The 19,878-nt window shown below is 41.3% G+C and overlaps 1 protein-coding gene across 1 annotated transcript; it reads left to right on the forward strand.

Annotated features, from left to right (window-relative positions):
- Positions 1–1,299: 1,299 nt before the first annotated feature.
- On the forward strand, positions 1,300–16,374 carry ugt8 (UDP glycosyltransferase 8). The gene is made up of 5 exons (XM_025004005.2): positions 1,300–2,130; positions 5,797–5,939; positions 11,640–11,716; positions 12,354–12,573; positions 12,735–16,374. Exons 1-5 carry the CDS (start codon positions 1,300–1,302, stop codon positions 13,102–13,104), a joined length of 1,641 nt encoding a protein of 546 aa, XP_024859773.1. The 3' UTR covers positions 13,105–16,374.
- The last annotated feature ends 3,504 nt before the right edge of the window (positions 16,375–19,878 follow it).

Genomic DNA, 19,878 nt, shown 5'->3' on the forward strand with positions numbered 1-19,878 from the left:
CCCCCCCCCCCCCCCCCCGCAAAGTTAGTTGTTGCGCATTAGAGAAGCCCGGCTAATTGGCGGTTCTTCATAAAGAAGTTTTCAGCGTCGATTATTAATGTAAAGAACGAGCGCAAATAAGAGTAGGCATATAGGCGCAGGCCATGACACCGTGACATAATGGCTCTTTGTGCCCGTGTTTGTGAATAGAGGTTTAGAGTGACGTTGGTACTACCCACACCATGTCCGTGACGGTCGTGCACACAATGTGGAGATATGAAAGGGTTTTATCACAGGAAGCAGAGGGTGAAACTATGGAGCGTAAAAAAAAATAAATAAATAAGCGTATACTGGGGCATTGTTTTTGTTTGGTATTTAAAACGCACACATACCGATTTAAAACGACTTGGAATGCTGGGTTGTGGCACAAAAGCAGTTTTTTTTTTTTTTAGTTTTTTATTTTAAACATGTTAGGCTGTTTCTTCCTAGTATCACAGACACAGATGGTTCCAATGAGGCTCTCCAAAAAAAAGCTTTTATCATTTTCTTTAATGGCTGTTTACTTTGTCAAGGTTTGGGTGACGAACTGAAGTTATCTACTGTGCAACACTGGGACCCGTGATAACACAGTTTATTTTGGTTTTATGGAGAAAAGAAACAAGCAAAATAACATACTGTACATCCCAAAGGCAACTTTCTGTTTATATGACCTCATTAGATTTGGTTCCATGTGAATAAAGATTATTTTAGTGTACCACAGTGTTGGAAAAATAATAGACGGAGCCACAAATGAAAGCGCAAAAGCTTTTGTTAAATAAGTAATGTTCCAGTCACACTGATCTACCTCTGACTACCAATCTCTGAGCACAGTCTCAATCTTTAAATACCCACAATTCCTCCAGAGGAACTAAATAAACGTCTTTGTTCTGGAAGTTTTCTTAGAGATGAATGCGGTGGGTACACTTGTTTCAAAAGATTTAAATGAGGAATTTGATATCAGAGGTTTCTTCTAGTTTTTGTAAGTCATTTATATCTACGTATTGGTAGTCCAGACATGTTCTTTAATAATCCTTTTTCTTTTTTTTTTAAATGTTTCTCCTTTGTTCATAGCTTCGTATTGTGACAGTGTTGTGTTTTTGAGTTAGAGCAGTGCGCCACATTATGTATCTGATCAAATTTGTGTACTTACAGCTTTATATATTGGCTGCATTTTGAGCCTTCACCCATTCCATTTTTTTTAAAATTTTGCTCTCAAATATCACCCAAGGTTAACATAATCCAATTATTTATTTATTCTTTTTTTTTCGTCTTGTTTCAGCCATGTTGCTACCATCATCTTTGCTGCTCCTCCTCGGCCTCATCACCTGGACTCCCAGTGCAACGTGGGCTGCTAAAGTCATCGTGGTCCCACCCATCATGTTCGAGTCGCACCTCTACATCTTCAAGACGCTGGCAACAGCTCTACACCAAGAGGGCCACGAGAGCCATTTTTTAGTCTCAGAGGGTCGTGAGGTGCCCCCCTCCCCTCACTACCACCTGCAGCGCTACCCAGGGATCTTTAACAGCAGCACAGCTGACAACTTCCTCCAGTCAAAGGTCAGCAACATCTTCTCAGGCCGCCTGACATTTCTGGAACTATTTGACATCCTCGACCACTACTCGCAGAACTGTGACGCCGTCGTCGGCAATGTTGAAGTCATGAACCGCCTGAAGGAAGCCAAGTTCAACCTGCTGCTAGTGGACCCCAACGAAATGTGCGGCTTCGTGATCGCCCACATCCTGAATGTGCAATACGCCGTGTTCAGCACGGGCTTGTGGTACCCCGCGGAGGTCGGGGCCCCGGCGCCGCTGTCGTACGTGCCCGAGTTCAACTCGCTGCTGACTGACCGCATGTCTTTAATGGAGAGGATCGCGAACACAGCCGTTTACCTGGCGCAGCGCTTTGGAGTCCATTTCATCGTGTTGCCCAAATATGACAGGATTATGAAGAAACACGGAGTAAAGCCTCAGGTGGCCATGGCCGACTTGGTGCAGGGGAGCCGGCTGTGGATGCTGTGCACCGACATGGCTCTGGAGTTCCCCAGGCCCACCCTTCCTCATGTGGTCTACATAGGAGGCATCCTCACCAAGCCCCCCAGCCCGCTACCACAGGTCAGTACCAGCAGCTGATCGGGCAGATAAAATCTCTTTGTCGTACCTGTGTGGTGTCACTTATAGGAGGGTGTGTGCTTTATGTGAAACACTTATAACAAGTTCTTACACCTGAAGATGCTGGAGTTAGATTCAAAGCACTCTAAACTATACCGAGTTATCTGATGGAGATTTTTTTTATGTGCAAACAAATATTAAAGACCTGGGTTTATGGATAGCAGATCCCTAGAAGGAAGCTGACCAGAATATTCGGCTTACTTTATGCTTCATTATTATTCTTGACTATATAAACGTGTTTACAGGCTTTGGGTCTGAACCAAAGTCGTTGCATCGATGATATTGTCACTATCAGCTCGTGTAGTCTTTGAAGCATTAAAGAAATGAGCAGCAATCACACATCCTGCAAGAAGTGCTGGTCCACATTTAATTTTATTTTTGTAATTTACTATATTTTAATGCGTATGAATGCTAATGTTATATTTGTGGACCTAAAACAAACCAAAAAAATTGTCTTCTTAAATCTCCCTTTGGCTGCCATGATTGTTAAAAAAAATAAAAAATCGGCACTGGCAATTGAGAAACTCTATGCAAACAGATAGATGGAGAGTCAGATTGTTTTCTGTGATCCTTCGCTCACTTGAGAAGTTTCTTCTTTATGAATCATTTATTTTTTTGTGTGCATTATTTATGTGTGCTCACTTAAAGTTACCAAGATATTTAACTGAAGAGCAGCAGGAAGAACCAGATTCCTACTTTTAGCTTTTTTTTATTTAATTTTTTTATATTAAAAACCAACAAACTTTGGTTTTCTTCTTCGCTCAGGTGATAGTTAAAACTGGCGATGACTGTAGTAGTTATGAAGTGTCAAGAATAGCCTATGAGAGCCCAAGCTGATTTATTTAACAAGAGAAGAAAGATATAGTTTCACTTTAATGGGCTGTTTAATGTGATTAGTTCATACATGCTAAACGCTACTTGGAGGATTAATTTATCACAGGAGCGAGGAGCAGAATGCTGTATTTGCAGACTGTTAGTAAACTTGTCTGCTCTCTCAAGTCTTAATATTTCTTCTTGTGCTTGGTCCCTGTTTTAAAAAAAATCTCCCCCTATAACTTATCGCATCCTGCAACAAAGCGACCCTTCATAGCCGATGCTAAAGCTAGGATGGGTTTGAGCTGAATGGACACGGTGAATTCTGAGTGGACAGGGAGGAGAGCTATGGAGAGCGGAGGTGGGCAGTGATGGGTTGTTAGTCCAGCTTTTGGACACAGAGGGCGCGGGCCGTCAGTATCTGCTGCTGGGGGTTTAAGGAATGCCACTCAAGCAAATAGGGAGCATTGTGCTGCGTTGTGTGGAGGGAGTTATAATGGCTGTGGAGGGAGAACGCAGTCATTGTTCTGGGCAGAACTCAGGACACACTGGGACTCTTTTTATGGGGTCACTAAGGCTGCGTTGTAGGGATAGCAAGGGTTGTGCTGTCGGGACACAGAGCCCTGTGTGCCCGTGAGGGTGCTCCGTGCCAGGGCCAACCTTAGCTGCTGCAGCTGGACCACGGGCCTCCCTCCCTCTCCTCGTTCTGTGCTCATGTCACTTCGACATGGCTGCTCCCTGATCAGTTTCCAAGCGCTTAACAAATGGAAATTGGTGTTTTGCACATTCAAACGACTCCTTCTGCGACACGAAGCACATTGTGGACTTTCGGTTTGACATCCGTGCTTGAGTAAAAGAAAAAAGATGAGATTCGTTTACAGGTTGAACTGTGATGAGCTCGGTTCCGAGAAGCGGGTCTCCTCAGAAACGTGGCTCACTTCTATGAATGAACTCCCGCTGGAATCAGTCCTTGGCTTCCAGGAGCATCAGCCCTGTGAGCCACCACTCCACCGTCTCAGTCAGGCACTTACAGCCAATTAGTGTCACGAGTTACCTGCTTTTGTTTTCTCTTGAAGTTTCTGTTGGCTCCTAATTTTCAGCAACATTTTTTTTTTTGTGATTTACCAACAAATAAAAACAACGCAAAAATGTATATTTTTATTCATTCATTTATGACATTTTAAAAGGGTCAACAAAAACGATGTGGAGGGAAAAAGGGAAACGCACCACGGGCATTTAAAAACGAATTACGGTTTAATAGACTCTGAATCAGTTTTATGGTTGGACCTTCTGTCAGAAGTAAATGTGGTAAAGATTTTATTACTCTCCAAAAGACTTGCGCTCAGCAGTACACAGAATCACCATATAGTTTCACTGGAATGATATGTAAATCATTGCAATTTGTTTTAAAAACATATTTTAGTCAGAACACCATGGGCTTGTTGAAAAGGCTTGCATGTGTTACGTATGAACGGGACTCCTAAGGTCTTTCTTTTTCCAATAAGAATTTGATTGTGTTCCTGGTCGCTGTGTGTGACTCAACTTCATTAAATAAATAAGAACCACCTGTTTGTCTATATTATGGTTCTGAAAACTAATATTTTTAATATTCACATGGTGAGACTTGGTCGTTTCTGATTTTGTATTTGATGTATAAATGTACTACAGGAATTCCTTTTTTTAGTAATAGTTATCCTGGAAATGGTCTACAGATGAAACAGACTTTCAGTTACTGTATTTCTATCACAGGTATATGATATTTAATCGCCCATTCCTTCATAAATCCATTATTGAGTCACATCTTGCACACAGCAAATCAGAGATTTCAGAGAACAGCTGTTGAAAATGGGGGAAAAAAAGCTTATAGTCTGATTTATTTCCAAAGGTTCAGTTTACATAAAGTACTGACAGATATTTCAACCAAACTTACGCTTTGAATTGATTTGTAATTATTCAGTTATTTATCGAATATCTGAGGGAACAGAGGCTTTGGGGACCCACGTGTGTGTCTTTGCTAATTCTGCTAGACGGGGATATTTGTCTTCCTTCATTTTCTCCAGTCTTTATTGGATCAGGGCGAAACGTGGACATGTACTCTGGCAGTAAAGATGTAGCTCACCCATAGTTGCGGTTTCCACTTTGTAGTCATTTCAAAATAAAACTGCAACAACTGGAACAGATGTGGCTAACTTCCTTTTTTTTTTTTTTTATTAAATTATTACCATAGCACCCCTGTCTGGAGAGGCGCCATGCTTGTTGGGGAGCAGCTTGGCGGATTGCTTCTATCTCATGGGAGCGTTGGTACTAAAAGGTGCCAATGGGGGCTGCTTATCAAAACAATGGCTGCAATAATTCTTAGATTTTGTATACTTTACCAACTCATCAAATATTCGTAAAACACTCCCTATCTCAAACATAGAGCAACAAATAAAAAAGTAAATGTACCCAATTTAGCCTAGAGGCTTATTTTTATCAGTAGACCCAGTTGAATAGTTCAAATTTTGAATTTATACCCACAGAATATTTTTCTTCAGCTTGAACCAGCTCGAACCGGTGACATTGCATTCTTTATTTAGCATCAGTAAATCTTATTACAGATGCTCTTTAATGAAGTTATTTAGCTCCATATTCGACTAATTATTTGATCCCATCTTGGATTTGTTCATAGACATGTACTTTTTGAGTCTAAAATAAGGTGTAGTCATTCAGTTTTGTAGTTTGGCAATGAATTGAAACACACAGCTGTGGATCAGTTGAATGACCTTTTGTTTCCTGTGATCTCTGCTCTTCCTGCAGAATTTTGAGGTGTGGGTGAACGACACGGCAGAGCACGGCTTCGTGGTGGTGTCGTTCGGAGCTGGGGTGAAGTACCTCTCGCAGGACATCGCTCACAAGCTGGCCGGAGCCCTCGCCAGGCTGCCCCAGCGTGTCATCTGGAGGTAAAGCTCGCTCACTCTCTCGCAGAGCTGTCGCTGTGAAAGATGTGATCAAAGTTTGCTCCCGGTCTCTCATGACTTGGACCCCCCCATAAATGGTTATACGGCATGTAAAGTGTGTGGTAAAATAAGAGGCGTACAGAGGCTGTTTGTTGAGGTCAGAGTCCGCCTTACCGCAGCAAAATGTGATGAATTAACAAACATAAATTTTATTACTGTGGAGTAGTTTCAAAGATATGTCATTCATCTGCAATCTTCTAGACTCATTATAAACATACTTTCTTGTGTTTGCTTTACAAAACCGCTGAGGTTTTTTTGAATCCAACATCTGATACATAAGGAATGTATAACTCAAGCAAGAAGAGCTTCTTAGCTATTTTAAAAGGTCCCAGTTAAGTCTGACTTATTAATGATCATTTATGCAGTAACAAAGCTGTTATCCCCTGAATTCAACCTTAACAGCAAATCCAATTAAAAAACAAAAATGATTATTAAAGAATGGAAAAAAATGTGAGAACTTGTTGCCCAATATTTTCAAACCTCTTTAAACCAGTTAATGATCAACTTTTATCTTAGTATGTTTAAAACCTGGTCAGTCATTGACTGCAGTGGCCCAGATTGTTTCTGAGTCATTCTGGTTTCATGTATGATTCAGAGCTGCACTTTTTAAATTCTGTTAAAGTTTCGGGATTGACATTAATTAAGCTTTTAAATTGAAAATGTGTGTTGGTAATTAGAGGGTGGAGAAGGTGGCAACTTTTCTCCCCCCCCCCCATCCTCTTGGTTGTGTTTAAAACACAAACACATTTCAAGGATCAGCTCTTAGTAACAATGTTGCCATAACTGTGGTATACTTGATCCTTATGTTTACCTTTCTTTTAAAATGTCCATGTCATCATTTCATTAGAGTCTGCATATGATAAAATACAGACAAAAAGCAGTGGAAGAATATAGTTCCATTGTTTTGTTTTTAACTGACTCCTCTCTTAACATTGCAAAAATGGATGATACTGTTGGAGATGTGTGTAGGCAGGACATGAGACAGAAACTAGGACAGAAAATTCCTTTTTTATGCTTTTTTTTTTGTCTTTAAAAGAAACACCCCACTGTTTCCAGGACGACATAAGACTCTGGAAATGAAAACAGAACACACAGATTCACAAACCCTTCAAATCTGTCTAATTTACATTAGAATAATAAATACTAAAAGTGATAAATAAGATAATTTTTGGAATATAACCTATTTTCAATTGAGGAAGATGGTATATGTTTATTACCAAAAATTTAGAGGCCTAGTTCTACATTTACACCACAAGCTATTTTTTTTAAACAATAAATAATAGATACAGCAAAGACAATATGATTTAATTTCCTGTTTCATCATTTACCAAGTCTGTGGACTAAACTCGATTAAATTTAGTGCCAGAATTACTTGTACATTATTAATATGCATCTTTTTATAAATATAATTCAAACGAAACTCCAGTTGCCTCGGAAGCTGGGTTGTATCGATATAATAAGGAAAAGCTGATATCGGTCATAAAGCAGAGAGGTTGGTTAAGGAACTGTCATAAACGTGGCACAGATAATATGGTAATATGGTAATATGGTAATGTTGACCTAAAAGGGAAATGCCACAGCTTAATGGAATATAAAACCTTTTATTGGGGGGAACTAACTGTTCCCATGGTAGGCTTGTTTACCCAGTGACTCCTCATATCCACACAATGATCAGACATGTAGTCTGATAGGTAGTCTCTGCCTATAACTGCTTATTTATTTTTGGCCCATTAGATGTGTGGTATGAAGAGGAAGAAGCCAGGGCTCGGTTTAATGAGTCACTGTTGTATATGTGACCAGAGCCACGGGTGAACTGATGCAGTTTTCACAGACTTGACGCTGGAGGCGGCGTCCTCGTTGTAGGCCCATGACTTCGAATGGCAATCCGTTTTTTCAGCGGTTCTTCGAAACTTGGGAGATTGGAAGAGGAAGAGGACCGATGGGAGGGACGGGGGACCGAGCCAAAAGAATTGTGTCATTGATAAATGCCTCCATGAATGTAGGCTTTGATTGGCAGGACAATGAAGCGGGGCTTTGTTGACTACAGATAAAAGGGTTTGAGTTGGGGAGGGAAGCAGACACAGATGGACAGATGGAGGTTGTTATGGAGCATGAATATGCATCGGGAGCGGAAATGCTTCTCACACACACAAACACACAGCGACTGTACGTACACGGTATACGAGTCCGACACGGGGTCATCCAGTTCTTTGAGACATTACCGACTCCAGGTTAATTTGTCATTCCGTCAAATCACTCTTTTGCAGCTTCGGTCACTTGGTAGTCTTAATTTTTGGATGTAAAAAGAAGCAGTCCTCCACTGTCTCTTTGTACCCACCTCAGTCTGCTTGGTACACTTTTACTTTCTTCGTACCCACTTTAGCAGCAGCACCAACCTTGATTTAATCTGCTGGAGGACACTTCTGAAATGGCAATAATCAGATTTGGACCAGTTTTCTTGTTAGTGTTATTACTTTTATTTTTATTATCATTGGTGCGGTTAGGCCTGGTCATTTAGGACTGTAGTCCCAGGTGTTTTCTAGTAGAACTAGAACAACTAAAATATTATTAAAATTTAGAATTTATGCCTGAAAACACAAGCACTTCTGAAAAAGATTGGACACGCTAATCTCCTCGGACATCTAAGGGCGTCACAGACCTGATATTGCTGTTGGACACCAGGGAAATACTACTAACTGTATCGTTTAGGTTCTTTTTTTGTTGTTTGTTTTCCACTCACCTAGGGAGACGAGCCTCGGGTGGGTTCTTGGTTCTGGCGTCTAGTGCCTGTTAAGTGCTGGGCTTGAAATGCTCTGAGGACAGTGACGGGTGTGGAGTTTGACAGGCGTACCACCCTAGTCAAACAGTGCAGGTGTCCTGAGGTCTGCTCAGGCAGGACGCCTACCATTGAGCAGAAGATGAAAGTCCAACAGCAACTAAAAGGACGGAGGAGTTTGAGGAGTCTCTTTTTGTTGCAGGAGGAGGGGAGATCTTTATTTAGCTGATCTTTATTTAGCTGTCAGCAAAAATAAACGGATTATATTGATGTAAATGAATGCACATCACTATAGCTGTATCCATCCATCCTTTGCCTGGCACGTGTTTTTACTCACTGCCAGTGCGCCATTACACAAGTGCATTTTTTTAATTTATTTTTTTATCACAGCACGTAAGCACTTAGTGTTTTTAAGAAGTGCTTATTTGTCATAAATATCTGTTACAAACATAAGCACACCATGGTTCTGGTATTAAGCTGACTATGAATAAAATTACAGCTTAAGAGTGTTCAGGGTCGCCTCTGCACATGTTGGTGCATCCAGGGTCGTATGCAAGCAAGGTTATGTACAAATATTAAATTCCTGGGTACAATGTGGTAGTCATTTTATACCGATTTGGTATAAAATGGCAACTTCTGTGGACAAAATGGTATTGACTGAGTAGGAAGAGACAACCACTGAGTACTAAGTAGAGGTACAATTTGGCAGAAGGACAAATAGACCAGCACCCAACATTAACACATTACAAGCGTTTAGTGTGTTTAGTAGGTTCTTGCAAAATAAAACCAACGTTATATAAAAATAACAGTTCAGAAACAGTAACCAGGGTTCTTCTTACACAATTTCCATACTTCCGTTTTCAGAGTTTTCCCTCTACTGTCGAGACGTTTTCAAATGAAAAACAAAACTTTTCTTGAGCTACATTTATTATCTAAATCAGTGTTTTTAGTCTGCTTCCATTAAATCTAATGTATTTCAACAATATTTTAGAGTGCGGCTGTGCATTGTATAAAAGATTACCCAGTATAGCAATATCAATGTGTGCAATATGAATATTAGAAATGATTCCATTAAATTCTATACACAGTCTGCATGAACAAAATATATTTATCTGGGACTCAGATGGAGCTCCACTTCTCTAAATGCCCACAGGCAGCACATGGAAATCATCAGTATACTGCATGGAAAAGAGTCTGGAAACCAAAGTGCTTTTGCATACTCTAATTACTTTTTTTCAGACTTTATTCAGGCCTGGGAAGACTGAAAACAATTTCCATACCTTTCACAACCATGTGGGAACCATAAAATAACGATTGTGTTGCCAGTTTTTTTTACCTTTGGGCTTCTTGCTGATTCCTAATTTGGTCGACTGGAAAGAAATAGTTGAATTGTTTTTGGGAAATATGCTTTAAGAGTGAGGTTTTGATTAGATTTAATTAATCTTTATCAATCAAATTGTTGGGGATTTTCTAAGTTACCCAACCTAAACACAGAACCACACAGAGAGAGAGTAAAATGTTTTTAGGATACTTCTGCAAAAGGAGAAGTCACTCGAGCAACGACCTTTTGGGTCAAACTCCAGTGAGTTCTGAAGTCCTGTAGCATCAGCATCTTTTTATTAGAAACAAGGAATGGGCCGGGGCTGAATCGGTCAGGACCGGTTCTGCCACACAGATTAAACACACAAACAGAACTTACAGCATGTAGTGAAACATTCTGTCTATCAATCCTGATACAAAGATTATCAGAGGTACAGTGACGTTACATGTAAACACGATACAAATGAACTCAATTAATATCTCTGACATCCGGTGTGACACGTAGGCATGTTTTGCACATAAACACAAAGGCTGGTAATATTAAAAAAACCCTAACACAAATAAATCTACTTTTAGTAACTAAATGTAATAAATTTATAGCAACTAATATCTGAGAGTTGTGCCACAAAGTCAGGACTTTTTTTTTTTGTGTGTTAGCTGCTGAAGCAAACCAAACGCAGCACTCAGACATGACAGGTGTCACAACAGTTGTATAAGATGTTGCATTCAGGCATCAGGCAGTCTTTCTGCCTACAGAATCTATCTGCAGAGCAAAACTTTGGTTAACAATCACCTTAGTGCAACATGAAGTTGTGCAGTTTTAAGAGATGGTGTGCTAATAAAAATTTCTTTATCTTCCGCTTTCCCTTTGTGTACAATGTAAAGGCAACTGGCTACTGGAAACACATTACCATTGTCTCATTAAATTTGGTATAAAAAGGAAATATGGAACTAATAAAAACAGATACCATATTTACTCCTATGGATGTTTTTCAGTGATATTGCAAGTAGAGAATAACAGGAAAGTATCCACACTTTTATTTTCCTTTTTATAGTGAGTTGTGGATATTTAAGCGCAAAGAACTCCATTCAAAAAGCGATTAGGCTTAATTTGATGTATTTGGTGGCTTTAAAGTATTTGTCTGTGTAGGGACTCGGTCATCTGGGTCAAGGTAATCCAAAGAGCGTAGTCACGTTTACGTCAGTTCGGACGAAGGTGTTTGCTTTGTGTTGCTCTTATTCAGTGCAACAAAAGCATCCCTCAGGTGTAACGTCTGTGTGAAACTCTCAGTTGACTCTTTTCTTAGGACGTGTATCCCAGGAGGCCACCTTGGACCAACCCTAACATCTCATATAATGACTGAGCAAATTAGGGATTGGCTTGGAAAATGACAACTAGATTAAAAAAAAAAAAAAAAGTTTCAGTTCTCTCACAACCACCAGTGATATTTGCTTGAGAAGTTGCTGTTATCAGACCACGCATCGGGGTGTTTTCTTGAGCGTTTGATAACCCCCCCCTTTTCATCGTTTTCCTTTTCTTTCCTCAGATTCTCCGGCGACGCGCCCAGCAATCTCGGCAAAAACACCAAGCTGGTTGACTGGATGCCTCAAAATGACTTATTGGGTGAGTGCAGCAGGAGGACATCACTCACCGTGTCCGCCGCAGAGCGCTTCTCTCATCAGCAGTCAAATAACTGAAATGTTTTGGAACTTCGGCTCTTCACACGAATGCTTTACGTCTTTTACATAATTCATTTGTACAAAACTGATGCTTTTTTTGTTGTTTTTAAACAAAGAGTAGTCTTGTTGGTGTGACATGCAGTGTTTTGTTTGACATGAGTACAAAAGCAAAGAAAGAATGGATTTTTATTGTGGAAGCCATTTCTTGTGCTTGCAAATCATTTTAAATTGTCTAAGTCTTTCTTGTTGATGCCATACAGACTGACAGAAAATATTTACATATGCATCCAATTGTTAGGTGGTTGAGTGTATTCTGTTTTTATTAATTGCTGGAAAACAGTGGAAAGATTTGGTGGTATTTTGTATTTAATTTTTTTTTCTCTATTTTTTACAACATAGCATTTTGATACTTTTTCGGTGGAAATGACACCAGCTTTGAGGATTAAAGGGACAACAGTGAGCTTGGTTTTATGTCCAGCAGTTCTTTGGATCTAACGCGTCTAAAGGACCCGATCAAAAGCTGCTCGCAAGCAAGAAGACTGGACACGCAAATAAATGTCTCAATATCTCTCGTCATATAGGCCACGCAAACACGAGGGCTTTTCTGAGCCACGGGGGCCTGAACAGCATCTACGAGGCCATGTACCACGGAGTGCCGGTGGTGGGCGTGCCCCTCTTTGGAGACCATTACGACACTATGACTCGCGTCGCAGCCAAAGGGATGGGCATCATGCTGCACTGGAAGCACATGACGGAGGACGATCTCTTCGCCGCCCTGACCAGCGTCATCAAAGACACCAGGTGAGATTTGGTTAAACCTCCAACTTCACTCGCAGACGCGCACCTTGCACGTCCGGGAAATCCTTCACAGTGCCATCTAGTGATCAGAAGTGGCACGATATTCAATTCTTCATTGTTCTGTTTTTAGCCATTTATCTCCTCTTGTGTCTTCATATATCTAGGTACCGCCAGCAAGCACATCTTCTCTCCAGCATTCACAAAGATCAGCCGGGGCACCCTGTCACCAGGGCTGCCTACTGGATCAGCTACATCCTCCGTCACAACGGTGCCAATCACCTGCGCTCGGCAGTCTACAGCGTGTCTGTCTACCAGTACTTCCTCCTGGACGTGGTGCTCACTGTAGCGGCTGCCCTGGCTCTCTCTGGCTTTTTGCTGTATATGTTGGTACGATTGCTTAAAGGGAGGCGCAGCAGAGGAGGCGCTGTCAGGGATGATGGCTCCCTGACCAATGGACACTGCCATAGCGGGAGCCTCGCCAACGGGAAGCACAAACGCAACGGCTCCTTAAAAAGTGAAAAGAAGCTGAATTAGCGGTTCAGCGGCAAAGAGAGGAAGAAGTTGCCCTGAGGACTCATTCACTAGGTCTGTATCATCGCTTTAACAAAAGCTTGGAGGAAAAAAAGCTGTTCTTAGGTCCGCTTCAGGAGGCAACTGCTACTCGGAACGAGCGCGAGGCTGCGGGAGGATACGCTATGCATCGAGTGGGGACAGAGCAAGGCATCGGGTGCTCAAAATCTGTGTGTATGTGTGTGTGTGTTTAGGTGAATGTTTGTGTGTGCAATGAGGCAAATTTAACAAAAAAAAAGAAAGGAAAACAACCAACTATAACAGCAACTACAGCACAACACTGGAAAGACACGTTAGAGGACGCTGTTCTCATCTCCTTCGTGTTCTCTGCTGTCTTCCTGCCGTCCTCACCAACGGAAGGATGATGAAGAAAGGGGTCGGGTGGGGTGGGGGGGGGGGATCCTGAGCGCCAACCATTCATCCTCAGAACAAAACAAGACATCCAACAGCTTCGGAAATATTTAGAATTTAATGTTTTAAACTGCAAACGTCAAGTGTCTGGTAAACTGTAAATACAAGATAAATCTATTTATTGCTGCTCAGAAGCTTTTTAATGACAGACCTTTTTAACTTTATCTCGTTTTTAATTTATTTCCTCCGTCAGAGGCGTGATCTGTGACATGTCCATGTGCACTCCCCGCTCCGAACTCGCATCCGCACCGTGTCGTCCTTCCCACGACTAAAACAAACATAGATGGCAACAGTCAATCTAAGCATGTCCTAAAGCCAAACAGTCAAACAGTCAGTCTAAGCATGTCCTGAAGGATTAGCCGCAGTGTTTACTGTGGTAATCGGACTCACCGGTGTGAAAATAAACCATTTTTCCCCTTTTCACATGGTAGTGCCAACTTGTGATAGCCTTTTAGGAGTGTGGCACTGTCATTGTATCCTCGCTGGCCTTTTGTTCTGGGAGAGAATAACTCATTTGTGTGGTGTCTCTGTGTGAAAAGGTGACCACTTTAATATTGAAAAACAAAACACAGTAATTATAAGCACTAAGGATACTAAAAATAGGCAAAGACAGATGGTAAATGTGGTCCAGGATGTGTCACGGCATTACTCATTGTTGCTGCTTTGGTACAGTTTTGTAATTCTGCGTTCCTCATCTGTTCGGTACAGGACAGTAGTAAAATGTCATTCCTTGATTACCATTTAAGCCCTCCACTTGACTTTGTTCACCCTTCGTTCGTTCCTCCATTTAGTCGCTGATTGTTTCTTAATAATTCTTACTTGCGTTGCAAATGCTTGTTCTAAACTCTGCTGATTTTTTTTTTTTTTTTCCACTGTTGTATGTTCAGGTCCCAACCAGCAGACTTTATTTATATCCTAATCGTTTGGAGCGTGAATGAATCCCGTTAACAACGTGGCCTTTTCCTATAACGCAAACTGAAGTGTGCGTTTCACTCCCGGTGTGTGTGTGTGTGTGTGTGTGCTTGTTGTGTTGCTTCGGTGTTTTGAACGCTGAAACCGTATGGGTGACATGTTCTACCCCACTGAGATTCTTGTGAAAATCTTATCTGATGTTAAAATGTATGTTTATGCCCCAAAACACGCATAAAAAAAAAATCATTTTCTTCAAAAACATAGTTGTCCAGATTGACTTTTTTGTTTTCATTCTTTCTTTTTTTTACCTTTTATTAAAGGGACAGATTTTTTTTTTGTTTGTTTTTTTGGAGTGGGGTTCTGTGGGAAGGTTATGAACGATTAACATCTTACCTGTTGTAGATAGTTTGGTGAAACGGTTTGATGGCTTGTCAGAGCTGAGCCGAGACCAAAGCAGATTATTGCCACTTTAATCTGAAAGGTTTTATAGTAGTTAACGAGAGCACTTTTTAAAAAAAAAATAAACCTTTACAGTGCCTTCAATTTTGCATTACATGGCAGAAATCAAATAATATTCCTGCAGGAAGTGCTCCAGGCTGCACTGGAAGTATTACAGCTGTTTAATGATTGCAAATAATTTCATGAAAGTATCCATGTCATGTGAAACTGACTTTAGTGTAAAGGTTATTTAAAAAAAACAAACAGTTTTTCCATGAAGGGCTATGGAAGGCTTGAGATTGGAGATGTTTTAAAAGTGCAAGAAGCCGAATCTGACTTGGCCCTGCTTGGACTAGCCGTTAGCTCATCAGTCCGATCAGAACTGAGCTTTTTCTTCTTCAGCCTGAGTTCGTTCAGAGCCGTCTACAATGGGTAAGATATCGATCCTTCATAACCTTTCAACAGAGCCCATCTGAAAAAAAGAACTGAACTACCACTTGCATTTCAATATATGTTTATTTTAAATGCAGAGTTTAGATGAATATAAGAAAAGAAAAAGGAAAAAAGTGGGGGGAAACGACTTTTAAACCTGTTTGCCAGCTTAAAGCAGCCAGGGAGATGTGGTGAGGTTTTGGGGACTGAACAGGCTTGCTGAAGGATATTTCAGTAAAGCAGTGAGGTACTTGTGGACGTAACAACCACCCTGCCGCACATACTGCAATTTTCCGTCAATATTTTCCAGAACAAACCAAACGTCTACTTTGTAAAGCTAAAAATTACAGTCGAATTCTAACAAAGTAGCCGTTTACCGACTAAACATAGGCTCAGTTCCAGGCAGAAATGGTAAAAACAAAACCGACGTGTTCACTTAATAATAAAAAAAAAAAAAACAAGCAACCTTTTTCTTTATTATCTGTTCTCTCTCTGTGAGCTACATGTACACTTGCACAGCACAACTGAGCCCTGCTTAAAAACCTTTTTTTTTTTTAAAAAAAAAGGGACTCTAATACTTGAATGGACGACATAATCATCAACATCAGCTGCTGGGCGTCTACCTGCAGGTGCTATACAAGCTATGAACAGAGTCAGAAGCGTTAAATAATGTTAGTAAAGATTGAGCTTTTTGTTATTTTGCAGTATTAATGTTTTGCCCACACAGATTTAAAAAAAAAAAATTCATCTTTCTAAAATAAAGGTGCAGATTTAGCAGTCTGACACTGTCTCCAGTCTTGTAACGTTTGCATGTCCACGACTTGAAATCTGAATTTACCAGCTTGCTCCTTTCTTTGTTGCGCTCTACTCCGCTCTCTTGTTCTCGCTCAGCGTAGATTTTATTTGGCCTTTTTAAATTTTGAAATGACACGGAGTTCCCGCGCTTTTTTTTTCTTCTTTTTTTCCCTTCTGTCATGTGTGTCTATGTTGTAAATACGATGTAAACAAAATACTAATGCTGAATAAAAATGGCAGATTTTGTTTGCAGAGTTGATTGGATTTTTTTTTTTTTTTTTTTTTTTTTCGTTGTTTCTTTCTTTTGGTACAGGTTGGGAACAAACGGTGTCGAAGGTATGCGGTGGTATCTTGTTTACCGTAAACCTGCAGAACCTGGGATCAAATATGTCATCGGCGAGTTAAAATAGGAGTTCAGAAGCTTTTGTTTGCAAACTATTTCAAAATTCTGAGGTTTTGCCTTCATGTTGTGTTGAATCTTGAGCAGACAAAACATCCGTAATATTTAAGACCTAGCATTTTTTGAAGGGATGCATATCGCCCGCCTCAGTTTTAAACTCGGATTATCTTACGATAAAAGGGGACAGCTGTGGCCACTTCTGAATCAAGTTTTGCCTCAATATCTGTAAAACTGACTTACGTCGACTATCTGTGGTGTCCGTCTTGAATTGGGGTGACTCCAACAGTTCATCACTTGTAGATGTGATCCAGTGATTACTTTCTAAAAGTTTCATTAAAGGGATAGTCCAGGCAACGTTGAGGGGATGCTCTGCCTCTTTCTCCAGATGTCACTCAACGAGTACTGCTCAAAGTATGTGTTGGGGATGATGTTCAGCTCCTTCCACCCCCGATTTTAGCTCAACATCTGTCCAACTGGCTGAGTTATAGACCTCTTTGTCTTTGCTGAGGCTGCTAAGCTGTGGCAGCCATCTTCAATGGGGTTGACGTGGATGGACATGCGATGATCGCCTCCTGAAAGTTTCATTAAAATCTGTCCACTGGTTCCTGACATGTTTTTTGGACGCTACAGACAAACAAAATACGCACATTATCACCTTTAGCAGGTAACTTGTAAACAAATAAAGTCCTAAAAGGCTCTTTAACATCTCGTCCAAGTCAACGTTTTTTTTAATGGATTTTCATACGAGGCGGCTCGGCTGAAACCTCCAGTTGCATGTGACGGAATTTCTTTCCAACCCGATGCAGCTCCTCAGATTGTTAACAGGAGCCACAGAAGTGCATCGGTTTACGCAGGACTCCTGTTCACTTACTAAGCTGGAAGTTAAACACGCCTTCATATTGATTCTCCTGTCCTCCCCATGGATTTTCTCTCCGCCTTTTATAACGGCGGCCGTCTGTAATTTCAGTCGAGACGAACAGACACCTGACGTTTGTCTTTTTTTTTTTTAATTCATGACGTCAAGCCGTAAAGTTTCACGTTTTAATCACACATTTGGATTCGCTCTCGAACGAAACATGTTCAAAGTGGGCACCCTTTGCTTTGGGAGACTTCTATGTTTAAATCACTAAATCGTCACCATAAATGTCTTAAATAGGCCTGGAAAACAAATAATAAAAGAAAATCTTTTATTTGAATTTGTTTGACAATATGTTGCTGCTACCAGTCCCAGTTCGATAAGGGATGTATAGGCTTTCTGTCAGGAATTGTTACCGGGCGGCAGGAGGCTTTTTGCAGGTATCAAATGGTTGAATCATCTAAAGTAGCCGACTGCACACACACACACACACACACACACACACACACACACACACACACACACACACACACACACAAGCCAGGCGGATAGATTGGGCTATCTAATGCTGTGTGCTCGTGCTGAGTGAGGCCGGGGTAACAAAACACCCTGCCTGGTACCCTACTTCACTCACTGGCCCCGTTAATTATTCACTCTGCCTGCAGGGGCCTGCAGACCTCGCACACACACTCACACACACACACACAAACATGCAGAGTCAGAAACATCTGCAGTATGTTTAATTTAGGTTCTCCAAAGTTGTTTTCTTTTGTTGCCGCTGGTGGCCAAAATCAGGCACTGTTCTGTTAACCGAGACAGGAAAGGAGGAGGAGGAGGGGGCCTATAAAGAGCCGAGGAGGAATCTGATATCACAGGAAAACATAGACGGCATCATTCATGACATCCCTCATTCATTCTTAGCCACAGCTCCCTCCTCGCATCTTGTAAGTGCCTATTATCTGCTTTCCCTCCACGCCCTGAAGGAGAAACCTGAGGCAATTAAACTCATTGTGTCGAACTAAGTGGGCTCATCGCACGGAGCGCCGAGGCCTCGCTCTTTGCAGAAGATCCCGGTCGCCGATTTGCCAATAGTTTAACAACAGGGTGTGCTCTAATCCTTCAGGAGGATGCTGGACCCGGCCTGTGCGGCACTGTGTGTGTGTGCGTGTGTGTGTGCCAGTGTTGAAATTGTTGACTTAGCTTGTGTGAACCTAAATGAATGATGGTTTACCTTCTGTGCTTATTCATCTCGGTTGCAGCATATTCCAGCTCCGCTCGTAGATCTGCCCAGAAGCACCTCATATTTCTTCTGAAAGGTTTGTCAGGACCAAAGGACTTGCGCTGCACTAAAGTGACCATAATGTGTCATCAGAAAAAGAGGGAAATCTTCATCTTAACAGACTAACAAACAAACAAACAAACAGGAAAAAAAAAATGAAGCTTGGGACGTTTAAAGGAATCCTTTGGTGATTTTTTTGAAGGGATGTTCTGTCAAATAATCATCAGTAGTTAGCAGCTTGTCAGCCGTGAGAGCACGGAGCGTGGAGAAAAGGCTTGAAGTCTGTTGGTTTTAATCATTTTTCAGGCTTATAAATCAACTCTTGTCTCGAAAACAACACGCCGGTGTGAAATAATGCTGCGCTGGTTGAGCTCAGCACACACGGACCCACATGGCGGCACGCTGTTCGGTCCATGAAACCGAGACCTACTAAAAAAAAAACGGCGTCACGCCAGAGTGTGGAGCCGGGTCTATCCAATCAGGCAACTTGTCAAACGTTGTCATCAACCAGAACTGAGGAAATCCAGCATTTGGTCTCTCCCAGCTTTAGCTCTTGTTTGGGGTAAAGCCCAAGAATGAAAACATGGAAGTTCACCTCCAGACTCCTGCATTGTCTTTTACACTTTCTTCAATTGCAGTGATACTTTCATTAAACACTGGTTGCTGCTTTCGAAGTGAAAAAAAAAGCCTGCTTTCCATCATTTGCTTTGAAATTGACTCAGTTTTCCGATTTGTCTTTAGACCTTTCGCTGTTTGTGGTGAGCTTATCAATGCAACTTTGGCCGCCGTCCTCCGTCCATCCTGCGGCCTTACTGCCTTTTGTCCATATCGGGTGGATGGTTCAATCAGACAGCTGCTGACAGGCGTCCGTGTTTACCCACCCCTCTCAGTTGGCATGGTATAGCAAAGATCTACTGTTTGCACACTTCTGTTAGCCTAATGTGACGCTGAAGGTATGGAAGTGGCTCTGATTTGTACTGCATATAGTTTTAGTATCATATTCAGACAAATTAGTTTGGGATTCTGGCTTTGTGAGGGCCAAGTACATTTTTGAAAAGGTCAGGTCATGTCTGGCTCATGGGCTGCTTGTTGAATAGGTCTGGTGTGGAGGTATACTGTTAGCTAATGTAGCATTCTTTATATATATGACATCATTTAGAGAAACAGGTTTTTAAGGCCTGAAAAACATTTGCTTAGCCTGTTAACTATTGATAA

The sequence above is a fragment of the Kryptolebias marmoratus genome, linkage group LG3 (genome assembly GCF_001649575.2).
Source record: "Kryptolebias marmoratus isolate JLee-2015 linkage group LG3, ASM164957v2, whole genome shotgun sequence".
In the NCBI taxonomy this organism is placed as follows: Eukaryota; Metazoa; Chordata; class Actinopteri; order Cyprinodontiformes; family Rivulidae; genus Kryptolebias; species Kryptolebias marmoratus.

Bases quoted from the DNA above. Each gene is read 5' to 3' on its own strand.
- ugt8 (XM_025004005.2), top strand. From the start codon at position 1,300: ATGTTGCTACCATCATCTTTGCTGCTCCTCCTCGGCCTCATCACCTGG. The intron at 5,940-11,639 runs GTAAAGCTCGCT...TTCTTTCCTCAG, and splicing joins CCCCAGCGTGTCATCTGGAG to ATTCTCCGGCGACGCGCCCA. The intron at 11,717-12,353 runs GTGAGTGCAGCA...CTCGTCATATAG, and splicing joins GCCTCAAAATGACTTATTGG to GCCACGCAAACACGAGGGCT.